At 44.4% G+C, this 23,948-nt stretch overlaps 1 protein-coding gene across 7 annotated transcripts in view; it reads left to right on the forward strand.

The window, feature by feature from the left end:
• LOC137030020 (multiple PDZ domain protein) overlaps nt 1–23,948 on the forward strand; it is a 129,252-nt gene that overhangs the window by 71,724 nt on the left and 33,580 nt on the right. For 5 of the 7 annotated variants that reach the window (XR_010896376.1, XM_067399946.1, XM_067399948.1 and 2 more), the window contains 6 exons: nt 171–266; nt 355–450; nt 1,206–1,383; nt 5,518–5,628; nt 6,512–6,601; nt 8,037–8,099. Coding sequence is in view for 6 of the 7 variants with exons in the window: in XM_067399946.1 (XP_067256047.1) it covers nt 171–266; nt 355–450; nt 1,206–1,383; nt 5,518–5,628; nt 6,512–6,601; nt 8,037–8,099 (634 nt within the window). In the remaining variant the exon portion in view is untranslated. The remainder of the gene's footprint in view (nt 1–170; nt 267–354; nt 451–1,205; nt 1,384–5,517; nt 5,629–6,511; nt 6,602–8,036; nt 8,100–23,948) is intronic. The other 2 variants (XM_067399949.1, XM_067399951.1) reach the window with 1 other exon arrangement.

Below are 23,948 nucleotides of genomic sequence, written 5' to 3' on the forward strand. Positions count from 1 at the left end.
GCAGTCAATGCAATTTAAGCTCAACTGAAAGCATTTATTGCATAATGTTGCATAATGCTGTTGAATGAGCTCAGGGCATTTCTTTAAAGTGTTATTCCAGTAGTGTTGATGACAGGTCTGATGAGCAAAATATTATCATATGCTTATGAGTCATGTGATTGTGTGTGCAGAATCACATATGTACCTGCAGAATATTTAGAGGAATACAGGGCAAGCCAGCAGCTCCAGAGTGATGATCTATCTGATGGCAAAAACAACACTCAACAGTACGTACCTCACTCACACACATTCTCCTGTCAGCTTCATTGACTGTAAAATGAATGAAATATAAGAGGTTTATGTTTTGGGGTTTAGTCAGATGGTCTCAGATCTTCCAGAGAGAGAAGATGGAGAGGGACAGGAGAGTGAACGACAGACAGCAGCTTCCAACAACTGGAATCCACCACGGAGGTGAGTGCAAATATAAAAGTTGCTCTAACATTGGTAGTGTTTTTAATATTTGTCCTTAAAACCGTTTGGAGCAAATTTTGGCCTGATAATCTTATGACCCAGCTGGCAAAATTTATCAAAAGATTTTTCATATGCCAACTGATTTAACTGTAACACAGCAACAAAGTTGACCGCGAAAATGTCCATCAGTTGTGGGACGTTAAATTGGCAACACTTTGTCTGACTCTCACCCAATTTTGGCTGATCAAATATTGGATTTTAAAATGCCAGACTGACTGATTGTACATATACTTTACACTTAATCACTGGTTCTGTTTTTAAAACTCATTGCTTGCAATCAAAAAGTTATGAGTCAGATCCCACATGCCACTGAATTTGTACCTCTGCTTGACAAAACTTGGAAAATACATTTAAGACATGCAAAGAAAACACGCAGAAGGTGGCATTATAACAGTAAATGAAAATGCCCTTGACTGCATTGAATGAATGTGTCATAGTACATAAACAGTACCATAAATACTGATAAAAAAAGAGAACAATTGTTTTGTAATATATACTGTATGTGAAACTCATATTCTTTTTTACTTGGCTTGTATCATCTATAGGCCCTGAATTTTATTCATCAAATTTATTGTACAGCTTATCAGCGAGGGCAACTGGAAAAGTCATGTGAAATCTATTGATCAAAACATGTTTGACAAATTGTCATTACTTGATGTTTATTGAATGTTGTGTGTGTGCGTGTGTTTGTTCAGAGTGGAGTTGCACAGGGAAGCTGGCAAATCTTTGGGCATCAGTATTGTTGGTGGGCGGGGCATGGGCAGTCGCCTTAGCAACGGAGAAGTGATGCGGGGCATCTTTATTAAACACATCTTGGAGGACAGTCCAGCAGGACGCAACGGCACACTAAAAACAGGAGACAGGATTGTAGAGGTACACAAACACAATTATAATGTTTTTATATACAGTTAGTTATAAATACTGTAACATAACTCTAACCCTCAGAAAACTTTTTTTTTTTTTGCAAACGAGGATGTCCCAAAATGAGGTTTTGTCAGATTTAGCTCACTTCTGGGTACAAAGTTGTCCCTGTTATATGGTTAAATATGTACAGACACACACATAGTGATGTTCTAAAACCTAGTTTCTCAGCAAACTTCCAAGTGTAGAATGATATTAAATTATTTAAACATATAAATTATTATTAATATATTAAGATAATCTAAGTCTAATCTAAGATGCTAAAAATACACAAAATCAAGATATAAATTAAAAGTTTTTTTTTTTCTCTCAACAGCTGTTGTTCTTATTGAAGAACAACAGCTATTGAGAAAACTTAGCTTTTAAAACTTAGCTTTAACATTTCCAATTTCTGTTAATAAAAAAAAAAAAGTTTGAAAACAAGCAACTTATAAGCTGAAAATATCTAATATATTTGACCTTAGGATAAGTCAAGAATTTTTATTTTTTTTTTAAATGAACTTACATTTGATTCAGTAATGAAAAGTATCAATAACAATTCTTGGAAATATAATGGAAAATGGAAATATAAAATGTCTACTTCATTCTAATTATAAAAAAGCACTGCTTCACCCAATATTTGCATGAATAATGTATTTCTGTGCTTATTAGAGTATTGTGTTATTAGCATCAAACTCCATTGGAATCAATTGTTCTTCTGTGCACTTCATGTAAGAAGGGATATTTATTTGGTTTTTAACGTAAGGCATTTCAAATAAGTCCCTTATGAGGTTGCATTTCAGTCCTTATATCATAGTACAACAGTATATATTATTTAAAATATTTTAATGTTTGCTGCAGTAGTTAAATTCTATTAATACAGCAAGTTGCAATGTTGCTTACATTGTTACAACACACCTATTTGTCAGTCATTTCGACATTGTGTCGATGTACTGATATTAGGGGTTGCATATGGGAGCCACAAACAACTCTGATACTTTGAGAAAAGGCCAATGAGAATTGGTGAGTGGAATTTGCATGTGCCACTCCCCCGTACATACGGGTTTAAAAGGAGATGGCGTGCATCCACTCATTCAGATTTGTTCTTTGGAGCCGAGTGGTTGTGTTTGTCACATGAGCTCATTCCATTCACCTCTGCCAAAAAGGAAGCTGTTGAAGCTTGTGTTGATGCCACATCTCATCCCCTGGGTGCTTCAGTGAAAGAGCAGTTTTCTCTAAAAGAGCAAGCACAGACAGAGAGTATCTTTTCAAAGATGCCTTTCCGCCTATGTGTTTCAGGATGCAGTCAATGTCTCTTGTCCTCAGATGGCCACAATCTCTGGCTCACGTGTTTGGGTCTTACCCATGCTGAGAAAGCATTCGTGGATGGTTCATGTCCTTATTGTGAGAACATGGCCATGGCAGCGTTGCGGTCGTGACTAATTTCTAATCAGAGAAAGTCACTTCAGCCGCTCCCTGCTCCCGGTCCCTTTGCAATGTACAAGGCCGCAACGGCAAGTGCTGTGGATGGTATGAGGGAAACAATGGGAGCGTTTACACCAGGTCAATCCCCATGGACCTTCCATTCATTATCACGCACATTGCGTCCAGTGGAATTCACGGATGAATTAGGCAGCTCATTTATGGCAAGCCTAATTTCTCATTTGGGGGTCCAGGTGAGAATGAACTGTCGATTGCAGCATCGGAGGGTGGGCCTTCTGATGCGGAGGACTTGGCTGGACTCCTACCCACAGGTGTAGTATCGTAGTCTGAGTTTGAGACAGAGTTGGCAGCCATGCTTGCCCGGGCCACCACAAACATCAAGCTGGAGTGGAATCCTCTGTCCTGTCCTGAGCTTTTTTGGTTGAATTGATTGGTATCTGGGTTTCTTTGGTTTGCTTTTAGGGATCAGGCCAGTGCAAGTTCCTTCCCTTCAGGCTGTCCATGCCCATGAACTTGCTGTCATGACAAGTGACGCTCCAGGGAGAGTGGAGACTCCATCCCCGGCTGGTTCAGCTGATCTGGAGTTAATTCGCCACTTCCCAGGAATTCTCCCACTGACCGCTTTGATATTGCCTGATAGAGGCCCCCCTTGGCACTGATGAACTGGCACACAGCTAGCCCCAGTTTCCCCCAGTTAGGCTGATTGCACAGATGTTGTAAAAAGTCAGGGAGGATGAAGAACATGTCCTGCTGCTTGTGCCTCATTCAAACACATGATCGTGCAGGTCACACACAGCCAAAGCAGACTGAGCAAAGCATCATAAGAAACAGCATTAAATTACCTCTGTATTATTCCCTCTTGGGACCTCTCTGTAGTCTTGCTGGGCCTACAGAAAGCTCCTTTTGAGCCCCAGGAGCTCAGTTGAGCTAAGTGTCCTCTTTGAAGATGGGCCTCCTGACCACGCTCAAGAGGCTTGGGGCCATGCAGGACATGCTCTGTCAGCGAGACCCCGACAGGGCTAAGTGCCCAAAGTTCCTACTACCCCTTTTAGGGGTAAAAACTTGCAAATGATGCCTTGGGATGAGGCAGACCCAGCCTTGTCATTGCTGTGTCCAGTACGTGCCTTGAGTGTTTAGTTGAACCACATGCAGAGCTTCAGACTCTGAGCAGCTCTTTGTATATTTTAGGGGACAGTAGAAGCAGAAGGCTGTCTCCAAACAGAGCATGGCCCGCTCCCTGAGGTGAAAACAAACACTTTTTTAGTCCATGTGAGTTCCCCAGCAGGTGAACCCTGGGTGTGTTTTACCCTTCGGCACCCTGCAACAGTCAAATTTAGTGGAGGAATTTGTCGCCAGGCCCAGCAATCATGATGTATGCCCTTTCAGGGCAGCCCGTGTATTTGAGCTAGGTGCTCCAAATGTAGTGATTCCCTAAAGGAAATCCCATATGATATATTTTACATAGTTTCCCTGATGGTAAACCTTTGTCTTCCCCTAGGCAGAGCTTTGCTCTGCCACCAGTCACTGTGTTGAAGACCTCCTCCCTTTTCAGGTAGGACCTACTGCAGAAAGTCCATGAATTAACCTCCCTTCGAGTAGGATGTGGCCTCCGTAGTTTTATTTTTCTGCAGAGAGAAAGGAACACTTCCCCAGCATTAACTTTTTGTCTGTTCAGGTGTAATATTTTTCTTTAAAAATGGCTGAAACGATCTTTTCCCATTTAAAGTACCCCCTGTGGTACGAAGGACTACACGGCTTACGTAGGGCATTTGAAACATTTATGACGTGAGTGCACTTGTCAGCCATCATACAGTAGCTTGTCAACATCTGCGCTGCCAAAACCTGATAACACGGTTCAGCTTGTTGTGCCATTTTCCATAGGGGCCCCTAGTGTCAGTACATTGACACAATATCGATGTGACTGACAGATAGAGAACATCTGGGTTACTATTGTAACCTCCGTTCCCCGATGGATGTAAACGAGACTTTGTGTCCCTTCTGCCAAAACACTGCCTGCTGAATGAATGGCACAATTTGCACAGTTTTCTGCTTGGTGTCTGACTTTTGTGATGTGGTATAAATTATTTAGCAACTTGCCCAGGCAAACATTTCCAGTGGTGTCTTTTGGTGGGTTTTGGACAGAGCTACACACCTGCTGATTTTGTCCAGTAATGACTTAATGAGCTCAAGGTGTGTGAGTGAGTGTGTGTGTGTGTGTGTGTGTGTGTGTGTGTGTGTGTGTGTGTGTGTGTGTGTGTGTGTGTGTGTGTGTGTGTGTGTGTGTGTGTGTGCATGGTTTTGTGATTTATGAGGACACAAATTTGTACATGGGTATTAAACTGGTATTACAACGTGAACATGAAATATGCAGACATTTCAGTCCTCATATATGAAAAAGCTTTAAAAACATACTAAACAATGTGTTATTAAAAATGTAAAAATGCAGAATGTTTTTTTGTGATGGATAGGTTTAGTGGTAGGGGTAGTGTAGGGGGATAGAATGTACAGTTTGTGCAGTATAAAAACCATTACGCCTATGGAATGTCCTCACTTTGATAGCAAAACAAACCTGTGTGTGTGTGTGTGTGTGTGTGTGTGTGTGTGTGTGTGTGTGTGTGTGTGTGTGTGTGTGTGTGTGTGTGTGTGTGTGTGTGTGTGTAACAGGTGGGAGGAGTGGATCTGCGTGACGCCAGTCATGAGCAGGCAGTGGAGGCCATCCGTAACGCTGCAAACCCTGTGGTGTTCCTGGTCCAGAGCATCATCCACAAAGACAGAGTCAGTATCACACACAATACAAGCATCTACTGATCATGGGAAATGACAAGATCCATTTATTTATGCTTTTTAATATGAGTGTTTATAACATTTATATGAGTTGCATACTAACTATGGCTGGGCAATATAGCTTAAGTCTCGATGTGTACTCGCAAGAAAGGATCATGAAACTAGTGTAACGATATGCTTTTTGAGAAACCTTATGACCAAATAAGAATCATATTACAATCATTGCAATGTTCATAGTGTTGCTTAATTTGATATTATCAGCAGAATCATTGTGAATACATTGTGAATCTTTTGTATATCTCTTATATATACCCAGCACAAATACTAACTAACCACTTTCATCAACAATTAGTGCTCTGAAAGATGTACTCGACTGCTTTGCATCTCTCTCCCCCTTGTCCTCATCTATCTGTCTGTCTGCTCTTGATCCTCACAACATCTGTCTGTCTCTCAGCCTGACTCTCTGTATAGTTTTGATTCACCTCCTGTCATAGAGAAATACGGGGCGACTTTAAAATGCTTTCCTATGCCAAAGTGTCAGGTAATTCCTGTTCGGCCCTCAGCCGACAGTCTTATCTCTGCTTCCAGCATTCCTTCTTTTCATTGGCATCCGCTTAGCCTTAAATTTACCAGTAAATCAACTTAAAACACATTTACATGGGAACGTAATCAAATGTGGCTAAATAAGTAACGGTCCTGTTATGTCTCTCCAAAGTTCAGCTGTTTTGCTGTTAATGTTCCAAGCCACGTCCTCCTTTTTTAAATAACGTCACTTCTAGTTTACATATTGGATTTTTTTAATGATCTGTCTCCCAGGATTAAATGTGTTTAGGCTGATATACTAGCTTGCTAACCACCTGTGTTGTGCTTCTAGAAGCCTCCTGTAGCCCTCCTACAGCTGAACCGCTCAGAGCAAACCCTCCACCCTTATCCTGAATCCTGCTTTACATACAAACCGCTACAGGTTAGACTGAGATGTCCTGTCTGTGTGTTTGTGTTTTATGGTTATCAAATGATAAATTTTAGAAAATTCTTCCATGGTTTTCCATGGTTATAAGCATGTTTGTGCAATTTTGTGGCTTTTAGTTCTACTATATGCGGTTTTTTTTGGGAAAAAACAAATCTTGACGATATTTTTGTACAATAAAATACTCTGTAGAACAAAAACGTCCCTTGTGAAAAAGAAGTGCACTTAATTGTATTGAATTTTCATTTGTAGTGTACTTCAAATCTATACATATTTTTTTAATTACATACAGACAATATAATAATAAAAGGCCACTTAAGTGTACTTAAAAAGAGTACACTTTCATAACTGTTTCTTAACACACTTAAGTTCACTTTTTAAAAAAGTACGCTTTGTAATAATGTAACATTAAGAGTTTACTTTTGCAATGATTTAAAGAAGATTTTAACACTTATTTAGATCTGTTGACTTACATAAAACATTTAAAGTATTTTTTTTATTTTAAATGTAGTTTTGTTCTATATTAAATTTATAGTTAGTATATTTTAAATGTACTAAATTGCAGCTTCATCAGAACAAATTAAAATAGTTTCAATAATTTTTAACCATATTTCAATGACAATAGGAATAATTATGAATTTAAATATAAAAAGTCCCACTTAAGTGGGTCAAAAATGTACTCTAAAGTTCAGCTAATTGTATTTAATATAAATTTATTTATAATACATTTATATTTAATTGCACTTAACATGCAATTACGTGTCCGAAAACATTCCATTCAGTACTCTTTTTAAAAATATGCTAAAGTGTACTTCGTTTTCAGAAGAGGTTCCATGATCTGACTCCAAACAGCTCTGTTTCAAGATATCACACATTACAACTGTTTTTGCTGAAATCTCAACCTGCAAAAGATCAAAAAATGACACCATTAAATCATTTTATCACTCCATACAGGATTTATTGTGTTTTAATAATGTTGAACTCATCTCAGTAACATGTCCAAGCTCTGTTATATTTCTAACTGGCCACTGCATCATATCAAGGCACCTTTAAAGTTTGGCTCCCTGTGGCCTGTCCTTCTCTTCATCAGACCTTTATAAACTCTCTGTGTCCAGATGTGCGTTAATGATCCATGTCTCATTCCTGCCCAGCAGATGTCTCTCTGCAGATGGCTCTTAAAACTAGCTTTGTTTCAATGGCACTGAATAACAAGTACAAAACACGAGGGGGAATCTACAGCCGGCCCACGGCCATAAGGATAGACATTCATTACTGTGGAGGACTTTAGTTTGGACCTTCTAGACCAACAGAGAGCTTTGTTAATGACATTAGAGTTTAATGACATTATTGTGGTCATGAAGAAAGGTTTTTGCGGGACTTCATCTTTAGCTTTGTTTAACAAGGACTGTTCTTTAATTTTTAATAACGGCAGACATCTGCGCTGGATGCAGTTGAAGACATTTCAGCCTTGAACTTGAAGACCAGCAGTGAGAAGGTGAGTAAAAACCCGAATTAAATTGTTGTTTTATTAAACTGTGCAGCTGTATTATATAATCAAACATGACTCCATTACTGCTCTGGTTTCTAAATAGTTCACCAAAAAAATGTCTTTGTCTTTGTTTTCTCACTCTCAGGTCATTTCTAAACCTGTATGATTGTCTTCAGTGTAACAAAATGAAAATGTCTTTTCATTACCACAACAGTTATAGTGACCATGGCTGTTAAGGTTAAAAAAAAAAAAAAAAACATCAAAAAAGCACTATAAAAGACCTAGTCTTTTGAATTCAAGACTGTAAAAAAAAAAAAAAAAAAAAAAACTTGTTTCAGCTTAAAGTGCTGCCTGAAAATTTTAGGTTTTGTCAACTTGAAATGGGCAGTTGTACTTGTTAGGTTTATGCTCTGTCCTGTGTTTTCTGTGACCTAGTTTTCTCCATTCTGTTTGTCATTTCATTCACCTGTGTCCCGTTAATTATCTTGTTAAGTTCCCTTTGTTTGCCACTTGTATATAAACCCTGTGTTCTCCCTCATTCCTCGTCAATGTTAACTGTGTTAAAGTGTGTTTCCTGCCTGGTTCTGTCATTAAATATCATTATTCATATTTTCCTTCGTTCTCATGCTTTTCACTACCACGTTATGTAACAGAAGAACGGACCAAGACTGTTTTTGCGGCGTTTCTTTTCTTTATGTTTTTTCCCTCCTCCTTCACTATGGACATTCCTGCAGTTGCCCTGCTATGCCTGGAGCAGAGAGAAAGCTCCCTGAAATCACACACCAGGGATTTTTTGGAGTTGGCGTGCCTTACACACTTTCCCGACCGCTCGCTCTGCATGTTTTACATCTCCGGCCTAAGCGAGCGGTCCCGGGCACGCCTCCCAGGGAGCGGCCCTCGGAAGGATTTCGCCGCATTCATGGAGTGGTTGCTGGTGAGTAACAACTCGCCTTTCAACATCAGCTCCGAGGAGGATGGCTTCGCCATCAGCCCCACTCCACTGCCAGAGACCAGCCAGCCACCACTGACGAACGACGCAACGGAGATGTTACATGTGTCCACCGCAGACTGAGGAGGCCAGCCTGCCGCGATGGATGAGCCAGGACTGAGGACAAGGTGGGATGGTACCATCGCCCTGGAGCCCCTCTCAGCAAGGTTCTGGCCAGGTGCACGAGCCGGTACCATTGTACAATGCTGAGGGAGTGCTTGTGGAGCTCGAGGGCTGGGAGGAAAGCCCCGCCCACAACACCACCGCTGTGGTTGAGATGACTGCTGTCCCTGGCAACTATACTGAGGAACTGTAAGGAATTTTTGAGGGTGATTTAATTGTCTCTTTTGGAGAGGTGATTTCCCATTCCCCTGATTCTCCAGTGGCCCCTGAGTCTCCTGAATGCTCTGTATCTCCAGTTTCTCCTGATTCTCCAGCGTTCTTTGTATCTCCTGTGTCTCCTGAGTTCCCTGTGTACCCACCTAGCTTCCCTCTCCCGCCTCCTCATTCAGCCAGTTCTTAAGACAGTTCCTTAGCCCCACCATCGCTACTGACCTTCAGCCACTCTACATCTTCCACATGCCAGGTAGAGACGCCAAGCATCTTCAGGCCACCAGCTCCATCTCACTCAGAGGAATCCCTGTATCCACCTCCAGCCTCTGTGCCCCCTGCTCCACCTTAGCCCGTCAATGGTTCAGTTCCACCCTGGCTCCTCCCTCCCTCGACTCCACCGGACACCATCGGCCATATGGCTTCTCGGAGCTCCCTCATTGCACCTACGGCTCCATCTGGCTCCGCATTCCTTCCACCTCGGTCCCACCGGCTCAACCTTTGCCCTCTGAATGTCCGCCTCCTCCTCGGACGCTCGTCACTATGGCTCCTCCTTAATCTCCAGGAACATCAGCTATGCGTGGGCTCGTCGGCTCATCATTTCCATCTGAATCTCCGTCTTTTAGCTGAATCTCTGTTGGTCGTCTGCCACCAAGTCAACTCCACCATGGCTCCTCCCATCTGTGACTCCACTGTGGGGCCTCATCCTGGCTGGCCTCTGGGGTAACATCTGGCTCCTCCTGCTCCTGGCTTTCCCCTGGCTCCTTCCACCCTCCACTCCCCCATAGTCTGTGCCCTGGACTATTCTTGTTGTGTGGTTTTTGTTTTTTGTTTTTTTTTTCTCTCTTTTCCACGCCCTCCTCCAAAATCCCTCCCCTCCCTCCCCTCCCCTCCCCTTCCTCCCTCCCCTCCCCTCCCCTCCCCTCCCTCCCTCCCCTCCCCTCCCTCTCTCCCTCCCCTCCCCTCCCTCTCCCTCCCCTCCCCTCCCTCTCTCCCTCCCCTCCCCTCCCTCTCTCTCCCCTCCCCTCCCCTCCCTCTCTCCCTCCCCTCCCCTCCCTCTCTCCCTCCCTTCCCTCTCTCCCTCTCTCCCTCCCTCTCTCCCTCCCTCTCTCCCTCTCTCCCTCCCACCCTCTCTTCCTCCCACCCCCTCTTCCTTCCTCCCTCTTCCTTCCTCCCTCCCTCCCTCTTCCTCCCTCCCTCCCTCTTCCTTCCTCCCTCCCTCTTCCTTCCTCCCTCCCTCCCTCTTCCTTCCTCCCTCCCTCCCTCTTCCTTCCTCTTCCTTCCTCAATGGACGTTACAGCGCAGGGACGCGTCTTTTCGGGAGGGGGTGTTATGTTAGGTGTATGCTCTGTCCTGTGTTTTATGTGACATAGTTTTCCCCATTCTGTTTAATTAGTCATTTCATTCACCTGTGTCCCGTTAATTATCTTGTTAAGTTCCAATTGTTTGCCACTTGTATACATGTACCCTGTTCACCCTCATTTGCGTCCGTTCTTGTTCTTGTTTCCTGCCTGTTTCTGTCATTAAATATCATTATTCGTATTTTCCTTCATCCTTGTGCTTATCACTACCACGTTACGTAAGAGTACTAAGTTACAACTTGGATATTTGAGTTGACTAAACTTAATTTAAGGCAGCACGAACACTTACTTTTTTTTATGTTGACACTTTTTTTTTTTTACAGCTATATTTACATTTACATTTACATTTAGTCATTTAGCAGACGCTTTTATCCAAAGCGACTTACAAATGAGAGTAGTAGAATCAATTAATTCAACATGAGAACAACAGTATGCAAGTTTTTTTTTTAAATAAATAAATACACAGATAGGAGAAGAATATTAGTCAAGGTAAGTGCTACTACTACTGGGTCAAGTGTTGACGAAAAAGATACGTCTTTAGCATTTTTTTGAAAATGGCTAGAGACTCGGCTGCTCGGATAGAGCGTGGTAGGTCATTCCACCAGCCAGGAACAGTCCCGGAGAAGGTCTGTGAGAGTGATTTTGTGCCCCTATGTGATGGCACCACAAGGCGCCGTTCACTTGCAGAACGCAGGTTTCTGGAGGGCGCGTAAGTCTGAAGTAGTGAGTTAAGGTATAGCGGTGCAGAGCCAGCTGTCGTTCTGTAAGCAAACATCAGAGCCTTGAATTGGATGCGAGCAGCTACTGGCAGCCAGTGCAGACTGATGAAGAGAGGAGTGACGTGCGCTCTCTTCGGTTCGTTGAAGACCAGTCTTGCTGCAGCATTTTGGATCAGTTGTAGAGGCTTGATAGTGCATGCTGGAAGGCCAGCCAAGAGAGCATTACAGTAGTCCAGTCTGGATAGAACAAGAGCTTGGACAAGAATTTGTGTGGAATGTTCAGATAGGAAGGGTCTAATCTTCCTGATGTTGTACAAGGCAAATCTGCAGGACCGGGTCGTTGCTGCAACATGATCTGTGAAGGTTAGACCATCATCCATCACCACTCCAAGGTTTCTGGCTGTCCTGGAAGGAGTGATGGTTGAAGACCCAAGTTGAACTGAAAGGTTGTGATGAAGTGTTGGGTTTGCACCGATCACAAGCAGTTCCGTTTTTGCAAGGTTGAGTTGGAGGTGGTGGTCCTTCATCCAGGCAGAAATGGCTGTCAGGCAGGCTGTGATGCGACCAGCAACCGTCGGATCATCTGGTTGGAATGAGAGGTAGAGTTGTGTGTCATCAGCATAACAGTGGTAGGAGAAACCATGATCCTGAATGACCGATCCTAGTGATGACGTGTAGATGGAGAAGAGAAGTGGACCAAGCACAGAGCCCTGAGGTACCCCAGTAGCAAGATGATGTGACTTGGACACCTCACCTCTCCAAGATACCCTGAAGGACCTACCTGAGAGGTAAGACTCGAACCACTGGAGCGCGGTTCCCGTGATGCCCTTCGACATGAGTGTAGACAGGAGGATCTGGTGGTTCACTGTGTCAAAGGCAGCAGACAGGTCCAGCAAGATGAGTACTGATGATTTTGAAGATGCTCGTGCCAGTCTCAGGGCTTCAGTGACTGAGAGCAGGGCAGTCTCAGTAGAGTGGCCACTCTTGAAACCAGACTGGTGGTTGTCAAGGAGGTTGTTCTGTGAGAGATAAGTAGACAGTTGGTTGAATACAACTCTCTCAAGTGTCTTAGCAATGAAAGGAAGAAGGGATACTGGTCTGTAGTTTTCTAAAAGAGCTGGATTCAGAGTGGGTTTCTTAAGCAGTGGGGTAATCCTAGCCTGCTTAAAAGCTGTGGGAAATGTTCCAGTGTGAAGGGAGGAATTGATAATGTGAGTGAGTGCAGGTAGAATTGAGGAGGAGATGGCCTGAAGAAGAGGAGTGGGGATAGGGTCTAGCGGACAGGTAGTAGGGTGATTGGAAAGAATGAGTTTGGAAACATCTGCCTCAGAAAGCATGGAGAAGGAGGGGAGAATTTGTGTGTTTTCAATTAAGATGTTCTTGTCAGTGTGTGGTGTGGAGAATTGGCCGCTGATGGTTGTTATTTTATGTGTGAAGAAAGTGGCAAAGTCATCAGCTGTAAGAACTGATGTGGGAGGGAGGGGAGGAGGGCAAAGAAGAGAAGAGAAGGTTTTGAAAAGTGTTCGGGAGTCAGTTGAGTTGTTAATTTTAGTGTGATAGTAGGAGGTTTTAGCATTGGTGACATTAGTAGAGAAAGAAGAAAGGAGTGACTGATATAAGCTAAGGTCAGTAGGATTATTAGATTTGCGCCACTTCCTCTCTGCAGCCCTGAGTCTAGACCGATGCTCACGGAGAACATCAGAGAGCCAGGGGGCAGAGGGGGTGGCGCGGGCTGGTCTGGTTAAGAGGGGGCAGAAATCATCTAAGCAGGATGATAGAGTGGTGCAGAGAGTGTCAGTAGCAGTGTTAGTGTCCATTGATGAGAATTGGTTAGCGGGAGGAAGTGTGGATGAGACCGAAGAGGATAGATGAGATGGTGAGAGGGAGCGTAGGTTTCGCCGAAAAGTGACGTGTGGTGGGGTGTGTGATGAGTTGGGGGTCAGGTTGTAACGAAATGTAGCGGTTATTAATCAATTTATGGATGAAATATGAATATAATAATTCATAAGGTTATGAATAAATTATGATTCATATATCGACCCAATGGGGAATTAAACATATATTGTGAATCAATTACAACGAATTATAATCAATTACATATATGATTAGTTCTGGTTTAATAATTATTTAGAGAAACTGCTCGTTTGTCCAGCAAACTAAGTCCCTCACAGAATATTATAAACGGAGTTATTCTCTGGCCATGAAAATAACTAAAGCATAAAGCGATCGAAAAAACGTTAAAGTGACTTGGGTTTTCCGCTGAAAGAACAAACAGAACAATCGAGCATGAATAACGTTTTAATATATGCAAACTACGAATACAGAGGTTATACATCTAAATATATATACAAGAAAATACACACCTATGTACAAGAATAGAATTAGATAAGGAAAGAGAGAGAAGGCAAGTAGCAAACTCACAACCAGTCCTAAGCCAGCACGGAAATCAGTTTCATCATCTAAGATTGAGAAACGGCAGTATACTTGCATTGGTTGCGTGTGTCGAATTTCAGGTTAGCGCTGGTGCAGTTCGTTGGCTTCCTCCGTTCAGCGGGAAGGTTTGAACTGAGGACGAGAGTGAGTTTCGCTGGAAGATGGCGATCCCGAAGCTGAGCGCGGTGGCAGCGCGTGGTCACCGGAGGGGTCCGGGAAAAACGTGCATGAGATGCTCGTGAGACAATCGGGAGAGAACACACAAGAAATTGTGCGTCTTTGCTTTTATGACAGATAAGCCGACACACCTCCTTGAGGTGGGGTAGCCAATAACATGGGTGCAAAGTTGGCGGGAAAGCTTTTCCTTTGTTTGGCCTCACGACTTAATCTGCATGATTTATGACTCTCAGATCAGATCTCCAAATGGAGTGCGTTCTTCACAGTATCATTAAACACATAGAAAAATGCATTTATCAGCGGTGTGACATATCTCAGTGAATAGCTCGTGTCCGGAGCTTTACGGAGAGACCAAACTCGATAGGTCAGAAAGGCATAGGAGAGAAGTTATGGTTTACAGACAAAATTATATCGTTAAAATGCACACTAGCACAAATACACTCATTTAAACACTAGGAAACATGCATAGGCCCTAGAAATATATGAAATATATATTTCAGCATAGTGGTAGTTTACAAATACAGTTCAAAATGTATGATTGTGTGTTTCTGTGTCTGTCTGTGTGTGTGTTTTTGTGTGTCCCTGTGTGTGTGGGGTGTTGGAATGTGGATCTGGTCAGTCTCTGGGGGGGTTTTACAACCCAGTCCAGCATGCTAAAAGCGTTCTGAACATTCCAAAGTTTATTGATTATCCTGATACGTGTGCATACGCTACAGATTCCCCCTTTCGGCCAACGAAGTTCCTGTGCGGACTTCGTTGGACGGTAACCAAGTTCGATGGCACATGGATCCGGATGGTCACGCAGCAGGTGGTTCCTACTGGTCCTTGAGGGAGGGCAGATAAGCCCTTGTTCATGGACTCTTGCATCCCTTTGATCCCTTGGGATAGGATGAAGGCCAGGGCGAGTGCGTACTTGATTGCCATGGAGAGGCAACGGATTGTGTTGGCAGCAGTCCAAGCTCGGGCTCTAGGTGAGCTGGTCAGGACAGGCAGTCGTGAGAGCGCTTGGAGGGCTGCATCAATAGGAGTACTGTCACTTAGCTGGGACCCCCCCTTTGTCAATCCTCAGTTCCATTCCTGGATCTAAGGTGTGATTGTGATCCCTGGGGGAAGATGGGATTTCCAGTTCTGACTGGTCCTCTTTGCTTGAGAGACAGTGCACTGCCAGATGGCTGTGATAAAGGATGGAACTCAGGGGTAAATGGATCCTCTTACTTGGATTGGGCAGGCTGACACGAGTGGTGGTGTTGTGCTGATTGTAGATTAGGATGGCTGCATGAGTGGGGGTGTGGATGAGCAGTCGATCACCCACAGTCTCGGCTTGTGTTCCGATAACTGGGGTGCGAGGCTTGGCCGGGCAGCGTGTGTCGCTGGTCATGGGCTGCAACCGGCCCATTCCTTCAGTGTGGTTTCTGAGGAAGAGCTGGTTTGGGCAGAAGTACTGAAAGTCTTTGGTGAAACTACACCTGCGAAAGTGGGGAGCCGGGCACAGCCGTGGGTTGCTGTTGTGGTAGGCTACCGCAACTGAGGTGTGTTTCTTGGCATGGGTGTTACGTTGCCGCCACCTGACATTGACCGTGTCTTTGGGTCTGCCAGTAGCAAAGTCCAGCACAGTTTGTGTAGGATACTGAGGAATCCTATTCATAGCCACTCTGTCCATAGAGAAGCTAATTTCTCGCAGCAGGTCTGTCAACAGAGCTATAACCAGCTGATTTTGGGCAAAGTCATTCTGGAGGACTGTAAACAGTTGCTTCCTTGAGTTCGCAGTTTGGATCAGCAGGAAACTGTGAGTGCGGAGAACCACCGCAATACCTTTCCAGGATTTGCAGGTGGTTTGCAGGGTTTGGCTCTGTGTTGCGAGTTGCTTTCTCAGTTGTAGGCGGAGCTTGTTGTGATGCTGATGAGGGGAGCAGGCTGTGATGAGACTCAAGTCTCCTGGTTGGTACAGATGCAACGGCAGTGGCACCTGCCGTGCCATCAGTAGTTCTGTGGGGAACACCTGAGTTGACTCCTGTACGGTGTCTGTGATGGCCATGAGCATCAGAGGAGGTTTTACCGTCCAGTCTTTCTGGTCGACTGACCGTGGAAATGTGATTCCTCGGTTTTGCAGTGAAGCTCGGTGCTTTGCGTTTGCAGTCTGGACATGACGGTAAACTTGACATCCTCTGGCGTGCTCTGCCACATCTTGCTGCATGCTGGGCCAGTGCGCCACTTGTTTTAATGTCTCGTCCGTAGTTCTGGTGCCATGGTGTTTGGCACATGGTGTGTCGTGGGTGTATATCAGTTCACCCCCCTTTTGGCCCTGTGGCAGTACAAGCTTTGGCGCTGTGAAGACATCAGGGACATACTTTAGAAAGTTTATTCCCACACGCAGCATGTGGTCGGTCTCGTGCAGTCGCTTGTTGCTAGGGGCCGCCGTGGGACCAGATGCCGGGAACGGGAGGTTGGAGGGGTCTGAGTGGTGGTACAAAACATTTCGAATGGAAATGTTGGAAAGTTTGGTTGCCAGTGGCAGTGGCAGTAAGGTGGGAAATGTTGCAGGAACAGTCCGCTGGCTGCGGGATGTTGTTGCCACACTAAGGGTGGGTGAATGGGGTGGGTGTGACCATAGCTTGTTATGCAGTGTGCCAGTCTTGGCAAGGACATTAGTTTGGTCGTTCACACCTTTGTCACGCCCTGGTTGCTTCAAGCATCTTTTCACTTTTTCCCAGTAAACGATCATGTCGTGTGCTTCGGTGAGGTGATCACGTGTCTGGAACATGTGTTGATGTTTCACCTGCTTGTTGCATTCAGTCTTGAAACCAGTTTGTTTCCAGCCCAGAAGATGGCATGTGAAACAAGGTCTGGCAAAGTGTGAGTCTGTGCACATGAGTTCCCTGATGTTATGAGCTGAGGAGACGTGAAGGGTTTTGAGGGTAGCTGCTGCTTCACCATATTGACATGACTGGGGACCCCACCTGCTGTTCTGTGGTTGGCAGGGTTGGTTTCTTAACCATCGTACCCCTGCATTTGCCTGTGGGATGCCCTCATGGTTGTAGGAACATCCATCGACGTAGGCCGTGGGCATTCCTTGGCACGCATTCTCTTTGAGGTATCTGTGACAGGCTGGTCGCTGTTGTTGGGGTACCAGTATCTGAAGTGTCAACGCTGGTGTGCTGTTATAGCAGTTTTGACAGGCAGCTGAATCTCCGCTCCGTGCAGACTTGTGCTTTCTGGCACGTTGTGGCAGTGGCACCTGCTGGTTCAGCCTCCTGAAGTCGCTGGTGGGTCGCCACTTGCTGTCTGGTTTGACAATGGACCAGGTAGGGGCTGAATAGGTGCTGTTGCCTGGGCAGATAACACCTTTTCCTTCTGTTGAATGAACAACCTCCTGTACTGGTTCATGTGGGGCGATGTGACCATTGTACTGCCTGATTAAGGTGGGAGGAGCATTTGGGTGTGTTGCACTATGCACTGTGTGAAGTTTAGTGAGACCACAGCATAAAAGGTCTTTGTCAAATGTCACTTTGAGTTTGTGCAAGACGTTTCTGAGTTTTTGACAGTCTGCATCATTCTTTAGCGCACTTGCATCTTTCTGGATCTGTTGGCCTTTAGGCTCAAACCTTGGGAAGGGCTCCTCTGTTGTGGTGTTAGCTGTCAGGTTGGCTGTCCGAGGTGCAGCGCTTTCCTGAGTTTCACAGGCAGGCTGGTTAGCGACTGTGGGTACTGCAAGGTGTTTGTCCTCCATGAGCTCCGTTCTGTGCACCTGTTCTGTGGGTACCAGTTTGATGGAAGTGATGGAGATGCTCTTGAAGGATGCTGTGAAACTTGTGTTGCTTAAGCTTCCTTCTGGGACCATGGCAGCTGGTATTAAGTTAATGACTGTTAACTTGCGTTCAAAGTCATAGGGGCCGTGGTCCATTATCCATTCTAGATGGTGGGCTTTGGGAATGCTGATGTCTGTGACCATGCATTCGTTGAGCCAGCTGTGAACTACGTAGGGTGACACTTCAGTTAGCGGTGTGGCTTTTAGAGCAAGTCCAAGTTCCACGCCTTCAGGTGACAGTGTGAAGGAGCCCAGCATGTGGCTTAGGGTTTGACCACATTGCCTGTTGAGCCAAACAGCACCCCCTTTGGTGTAAGGTGGTACTACAATTTCCTGTATGTTGATCCAAACAGCACCCCCTTTGGTGTAAGGTGGTACTACAGGTTCCTGTATGTTGATCAGGATGCAGACCTGTTGGATAGTCTGGCCTGACAGGAAGTTGGCAGTGTTGACAGGAACAACAGGAAGCTGTACAGTCATTGGGGCCCACAACAACTCATTTGCACTGTCCGTATGAGCACTAGAGTGCATCAGGATGTCTGGAAGGACCAGGAAGTGAAGGGTCAAATGCCGGTTGTTCCATTTGAAGTTCACAACGCAGATGTCCTTGACGGTCATCATGGTTGACAGACGAAAGTCCAATGGGAAGCGTATTTGCATGTTGACAAATGGGAGGTCCGGTGTTCCTTCAATGAGGGCACTTAACAGCGTGTGGCTGAAGGCTGAGTTGTCTGCCCACAGTGTGAGAATAATGTCTGTTGTAGTTACATCATTCAGCTGTGAGTCTGTCATGACCTTGGAGCAGAGGGAGCTACAGTCTATGGTGGGTTGAAGTGTGCCGGGTAGCGAACTTGAACTGTGCTCTAAGACCGGGTTCCCGCGGTTAGCTGGGAGATTTCCCGCGACCTCTGTGACCTGACCGTCTGGCTCAGGTGGCCTGGGTGACTGGGAAGGCAGAAGTTCACACACTTGAGCCCAGATTTTCAGTGGTCTGGCGTTCAATAAGGGCTCAAAACAGTCTAGCAGGTCTTTGTGAGTGGAACAGAGAAACGTGTCCATTTGCGCTACGCACACAGGAGTTACCAGGCTCACTCGACCAATGGTGTGGTGTGTGGGAGCTGTGTGTTCAAGGTGGACCTCATTTGGACTGTGCGACTGCACATTCAGCTCACATCTTTGTGACTTGAGAGTCTGAGTTTGTCTTTCAGCTTCATTTCTCAGTCTTTCAAAAAGGTAAGGACAGGTTTCTGGACAGTGATCGGAGTCTGGGTAACTGGTTGGAATTTCTACAGTCTTTTTAGACGCAGTTCTCTGCTTGGCTTGAGCTTCGTCGACCAAGTCTCGCGGCTGCTGAATAGACATGCTGCTTGAGCAGGCCAAGGCTGCCAGATGATCACTCACCGCAGGGTGCAGCTCTCGGAGAAGCAGAGGGTTGAAGATGAAATCTTCCTCCGTTGCTGGCTGGTTACGTGCTCCGTAGTACCCTCTTTGCATTCGGCTGTAGAAAGTGTATGGGTTATTCAGTCTGCCCCGTTTTAGGTCCATGGCAGCAGGGAGCCCTTGATCTGATGCAGGGTCAGAAAGCTTTTGGATCAGAACCTGTCGCAGGTGCTGGCAGTTGGATGTGACAGCTGCTGGCGAAGGTTCTTGGCCATTGGACGTTTTGGGCAGTGGACTTTTAACCCCATTTGGAATTAGGGCTTCTTGACTGGTTAGGGGAAACTCGGTGATGTGTGTTTCCCCTCCCATGCCACTTTTCAGTACTCTGTAACCAGTGTCAAGTTCATTCACATAGTCTCTTTCTTGTTTCGGAGCCATAACTCCTTTCTGGGCCTGTTTGAGATGATTTTCACAGGTCAGGGCTTTAGTGTGTCTGTCTTTCAGTGTAGTCTCTGCTTTGGCTAGGGGAGCTTCGCTGTGTTGGAGTTTTCCAGTCAGTTTTCTACGCTCCACCTCCAGGTGGAGCTCTGCAAGGGCTTTTTGAAGTCTTTGCAGCTCCTCCTGCAGCTCGGGTTTGGATTCGTCCGCTGTCCAACGCTGGTCCTGGGTCTCGACGAGTCGCTGATCGTGGTGACGATGAATCTGGGCCTGATTCCTCCGGGCGTCCTCCGCCTGGAGCTTGAGGTTGTGGGCGATGGCTCGGATGACTCTCGCCCACTCTTTGTAGCTCGCCATTGGATCGTGGGCCATTAGTCGATTCAGGTTGTCGTCCAGCTGCTCGTTGCTTAGGTGCTGGGGATCCACAGCGTCGTTGGGCAGGATTGTGCTGGTCAGGGAGCCCAACCCGGTCTTGAGTCCGTCCCCATGGGTGCTGGGGCTGGCTGCTCTGAACACGTTAGCTTGCTGTTGGCGAGAGAAAGACAGCACAAACAGAACCAATGCAAGCACGCGCAGGGCTAACGACTTATAATAATGCATGATTATATAATTCTTTGGTTTGGTTCCAGTTAACTGGTGCAGACAGTTAGTGGAATGTAGGCTAGACACTTAATTGTCGATAGCCAAAAGGACCACGCGGGTCAATTTGTGTGGGTGAGTGCCGGATTTGAATAAAGATTTTGACAGGCGGTAGCCCTAAGAGTCCTTTGATGACTCTCGCTGCTCGGTCGTCTATCTATTACTCAGTTTTCCGTGATGGCTCTCACAGGCTCTGCTTTTACATGAACTGAAAGAAACAAACACAGTAGAGAAGCAAAACAGAACAGGGTGGATGCAATTAAATGAGAAATAGAGCAGTAAACAAATAGAAAGGAATAAAAATAGAATCGCAATAAACTAAAACAGAAGGGCTAGAGGGGAGAAGTGAAACTTAAACTTCCTATTCCAGCTGGGTTTATGACGGTGTCCGGCGAGTGCACTGTTGCGTCATAAAACCTAGAGGGATGGTATGGATCGAGAGCATAAGGGTTGGCCCGCACCTGAGTAATTGAAGAATATGTAATATTCTGTGGCTTTCAATTAGGTGAAATGACTGTATGTCACTAATTTAGGCCTGGGTGAATTGTGGGTGCTCAGATAAGAACTCAATGGCAGGCAACCTTTCCTCGACGTTCAAACACTCTACTGCGGTGTCCGTGGCCACCTGTCCCCTTTGTACCACGGTGCAACCTCTCAAACAGGGAACACCAGTACAATTGCGCACTTCGGTAAGGTATTTGCGCCAACGGCCCGAGTGACCAGTCAAGATTGAGTTTTCCCTGAACTCAGAGTCTGTCCCCTTTACGGGCAGTTACTCCAAACGGGCGGTTCTGTCGTGCAGAAGCCTGAGCAGGGAAATTAAACAAAATTGCCGCTTGTTGTCACCCCGGGTCTCGTTGCCTCCCTGTACCTGATACACAACTCGCTGATGTCCTTGCGTGTTGCCCGTGATACGAGGTCAGAATGTCCACGATTCACACACGGTTAGTGTAAGAAGCGCCAGGCCAGGTAGCTCCACTCACTGGAACTCACTGGAGCAACCGTCAGCTCACCCCAGGGCGCTAAAGGGCCTTATCTGCAAGTGCACAAACAGTCAGGTAAACACGACTTAATTGTAAATTTAAACTCAATTTAAATCTTGTTTAAATAGAATTTAACTAAATTAAGTGTGTAGGATAAAAGAGTAGGGGTATAAAAGGAACTAGCTAGAAGCAGAACAAAAGTAAAAATAACATAAAACAAAAACAAATCAGATGCACTTGATTCAAATTTGAATTAAACTCTGTTCAATTAAATTTAAATGAGTGCATAGAATAACAGGATGGGAAAAAGCGAAAAGAGGATAATTCAGAGGCACTTGATTCAAATTTGAATTAAACTTGTTCAATTAAATTTAAATGAGTGCATAGAATAACAGAATGGGAGAAAGAAAAGAGAAAGCCTTCCCTATTTGCAGATTTTTCCTAAAGAGAATTGCTTGTTGATAGCAAAATGCCAACTGATTGCCACTACTTAATTTTAAAATTGAATTAAATGTTATTTAATTAAATTCAAAATAAGTGTATGAAATAAGGGAGGCTTGGGTGTGCGTGAATATTATTGCCAGCCAATAACACACAGGACCCAGAACTAAGAGTGAATAAAATAAAACATTAAGTAAAAAAAAAAAAAAAAAAAAGGGAATGAATTTCCAAAGTAAAACTAAAGAAATAACTTGCGAGAGAGAAAAGACAAAAAGGGAATGGATGAAATAACACAAAGTAGAATAAAAATAAAATAAATAAACTGAAATAAAATAAAATAGAGTAGATCTGTGAATACAGGAAAAAGAATACAAGGGAAAAGAGAATTGACTTATCTGACAGTGTCAACCAGGGGGCGCACTCTCAGAAAGTGAATTCCCTTGTTGGAAGGGAAACAATTTAAATTAAAAATTTAAACGTGTTTAAATTAAATTTAAATCAGTAAACCACATTCCAACAATGATTGGAAAGCATAACCACCAAAAGCAAATTACTTTTACAACTCCCCGCAGTATAGAGAAGCAAAAGTTAACTTGGAGATAATTTCAGTTCAAAGTATGGAGCGGCTTTACCTCAGAACGTCCACGCGGTGGCGTCACTGAGTCCACACAACCAATAAGTAGGGAGGGGTGCCACACCTGAGTAGACTGCCCTCTGGCGTCTGGTCAGAGTTACTGCATCCCCTTTCTTTAATTCGTGATATAAAACGAGCGCTTTGTGGGGTTCTGACCCTTACGCTGTTTTAACTGCACGGTCACGATTACAACTATAGAACCTCAGCGGATTCTTTCATAAATATATGTGTACCGTTTTACTCACGGGTACACAACTCTGGGAATCAGTCCCTTTGGTGCAAACTTTAATGCACGCGAATATGTAACTTTTGCGGGATTGCTTCGCCGCTGTTACTAATCAACATTGGATCAGAATGCTGATACGAGCTCCAAATTATTACACATCAATCGATAAACCAGACGGACTGCTTTTCCGATTAGATCTGTAACGGGGATCACGTGGTTTTGGGTAGCTAGTCCAAACGACGTAACCCAGGAGCAAACCGGCTATTGTGAATTTTTGGACGACACAAGAAATTCAGATTTAATAGCGGGTAAATATAAAGGCCTTTAAAAGAGATTTAGTGGGAATATTCGCCACTATACTCCTTTCAAAACGCGGTGAATACGATTCAATTCGTTAATTCAAGCGGAAATTAATATTCAAAACTGTAACTTACTGCAAAGATTGTCGTCCTTCACAGATACGAGCTTGAAATATCAATAGACTGCAGTGTATTTCACGGTCAACCAAGGCTAGGCCTGCAGTGTTTTTAGACACAAACAGCAGCTTGTTAACGGTGCGTAGAGAGGACTCGTGCGTCTTCTCACTGAATAAAGCGCGCATGTAAGTTAAATCATACAAAATTATTCTACATTGCTCTTTTACCGAAACCCAAGTTTAAAACGTTGCCCGCATCCTCCACCAAATAATATATGTAACGAAATGTAGCGGTTATTAATCAATTTATGGATGAAATATGAATATAATAATTCATAAGGTTATGAATAAATTATGATTCATATATCGACCCAATGGGGAATTAAACATATATTGTGAATCAATTACAACGAATTATAATCAATTACATATATGATTAGTTCTGGTTTAATAATTATTTAGAGAAACTGCTCGTTTGTCCAGCAAACTAAGTCCCTCACAGAATATTATAAACGGAGTTATTCTCTGGCCATGAAAATAACTAAAGCATAAAGCGATCGAAAAAACGTTAAAGTGACTTGGGTTTTCCGCTGAAAGAACAAACAGAACAATCGAGCATGAATAACGTTTTAATATATGCAAACTACGAATACAGAGGTTATACATCTAAATATATATACAAGAAAATACACACCTATGTACAAGAATAGAATTAGATAAGGAAAGAGAGAGAAGGCAAGTAGCAAACTCACAACCAGTCCTAAGCCAGCACGGAAATCAGTTTCATCATCTAAGATTGAGAAACGGCAGTATACTTGCATTGGTTGCGTGTGTCGAATTTCAGGTTAGCGCTGGTGCAGTTCGTTGGCTTCCTCCGTTCAGCGGG

Source organism: Chanodichthys erythropterus, chromosome 11 (genome assembly GCF_024489055.1).
Source record: "Chanodichthys erythropterus isolate Z2021 chromosome 11, ASM2448905v1, whole genome shotgun sequence".
Taxonomy (NCBI): Eukaryota; Metazoa; Chordata; class Actinopteri; order Cypriniformes; family Xenocyprididae; genus Chanodichthys; species Chanodichthys erythropterus.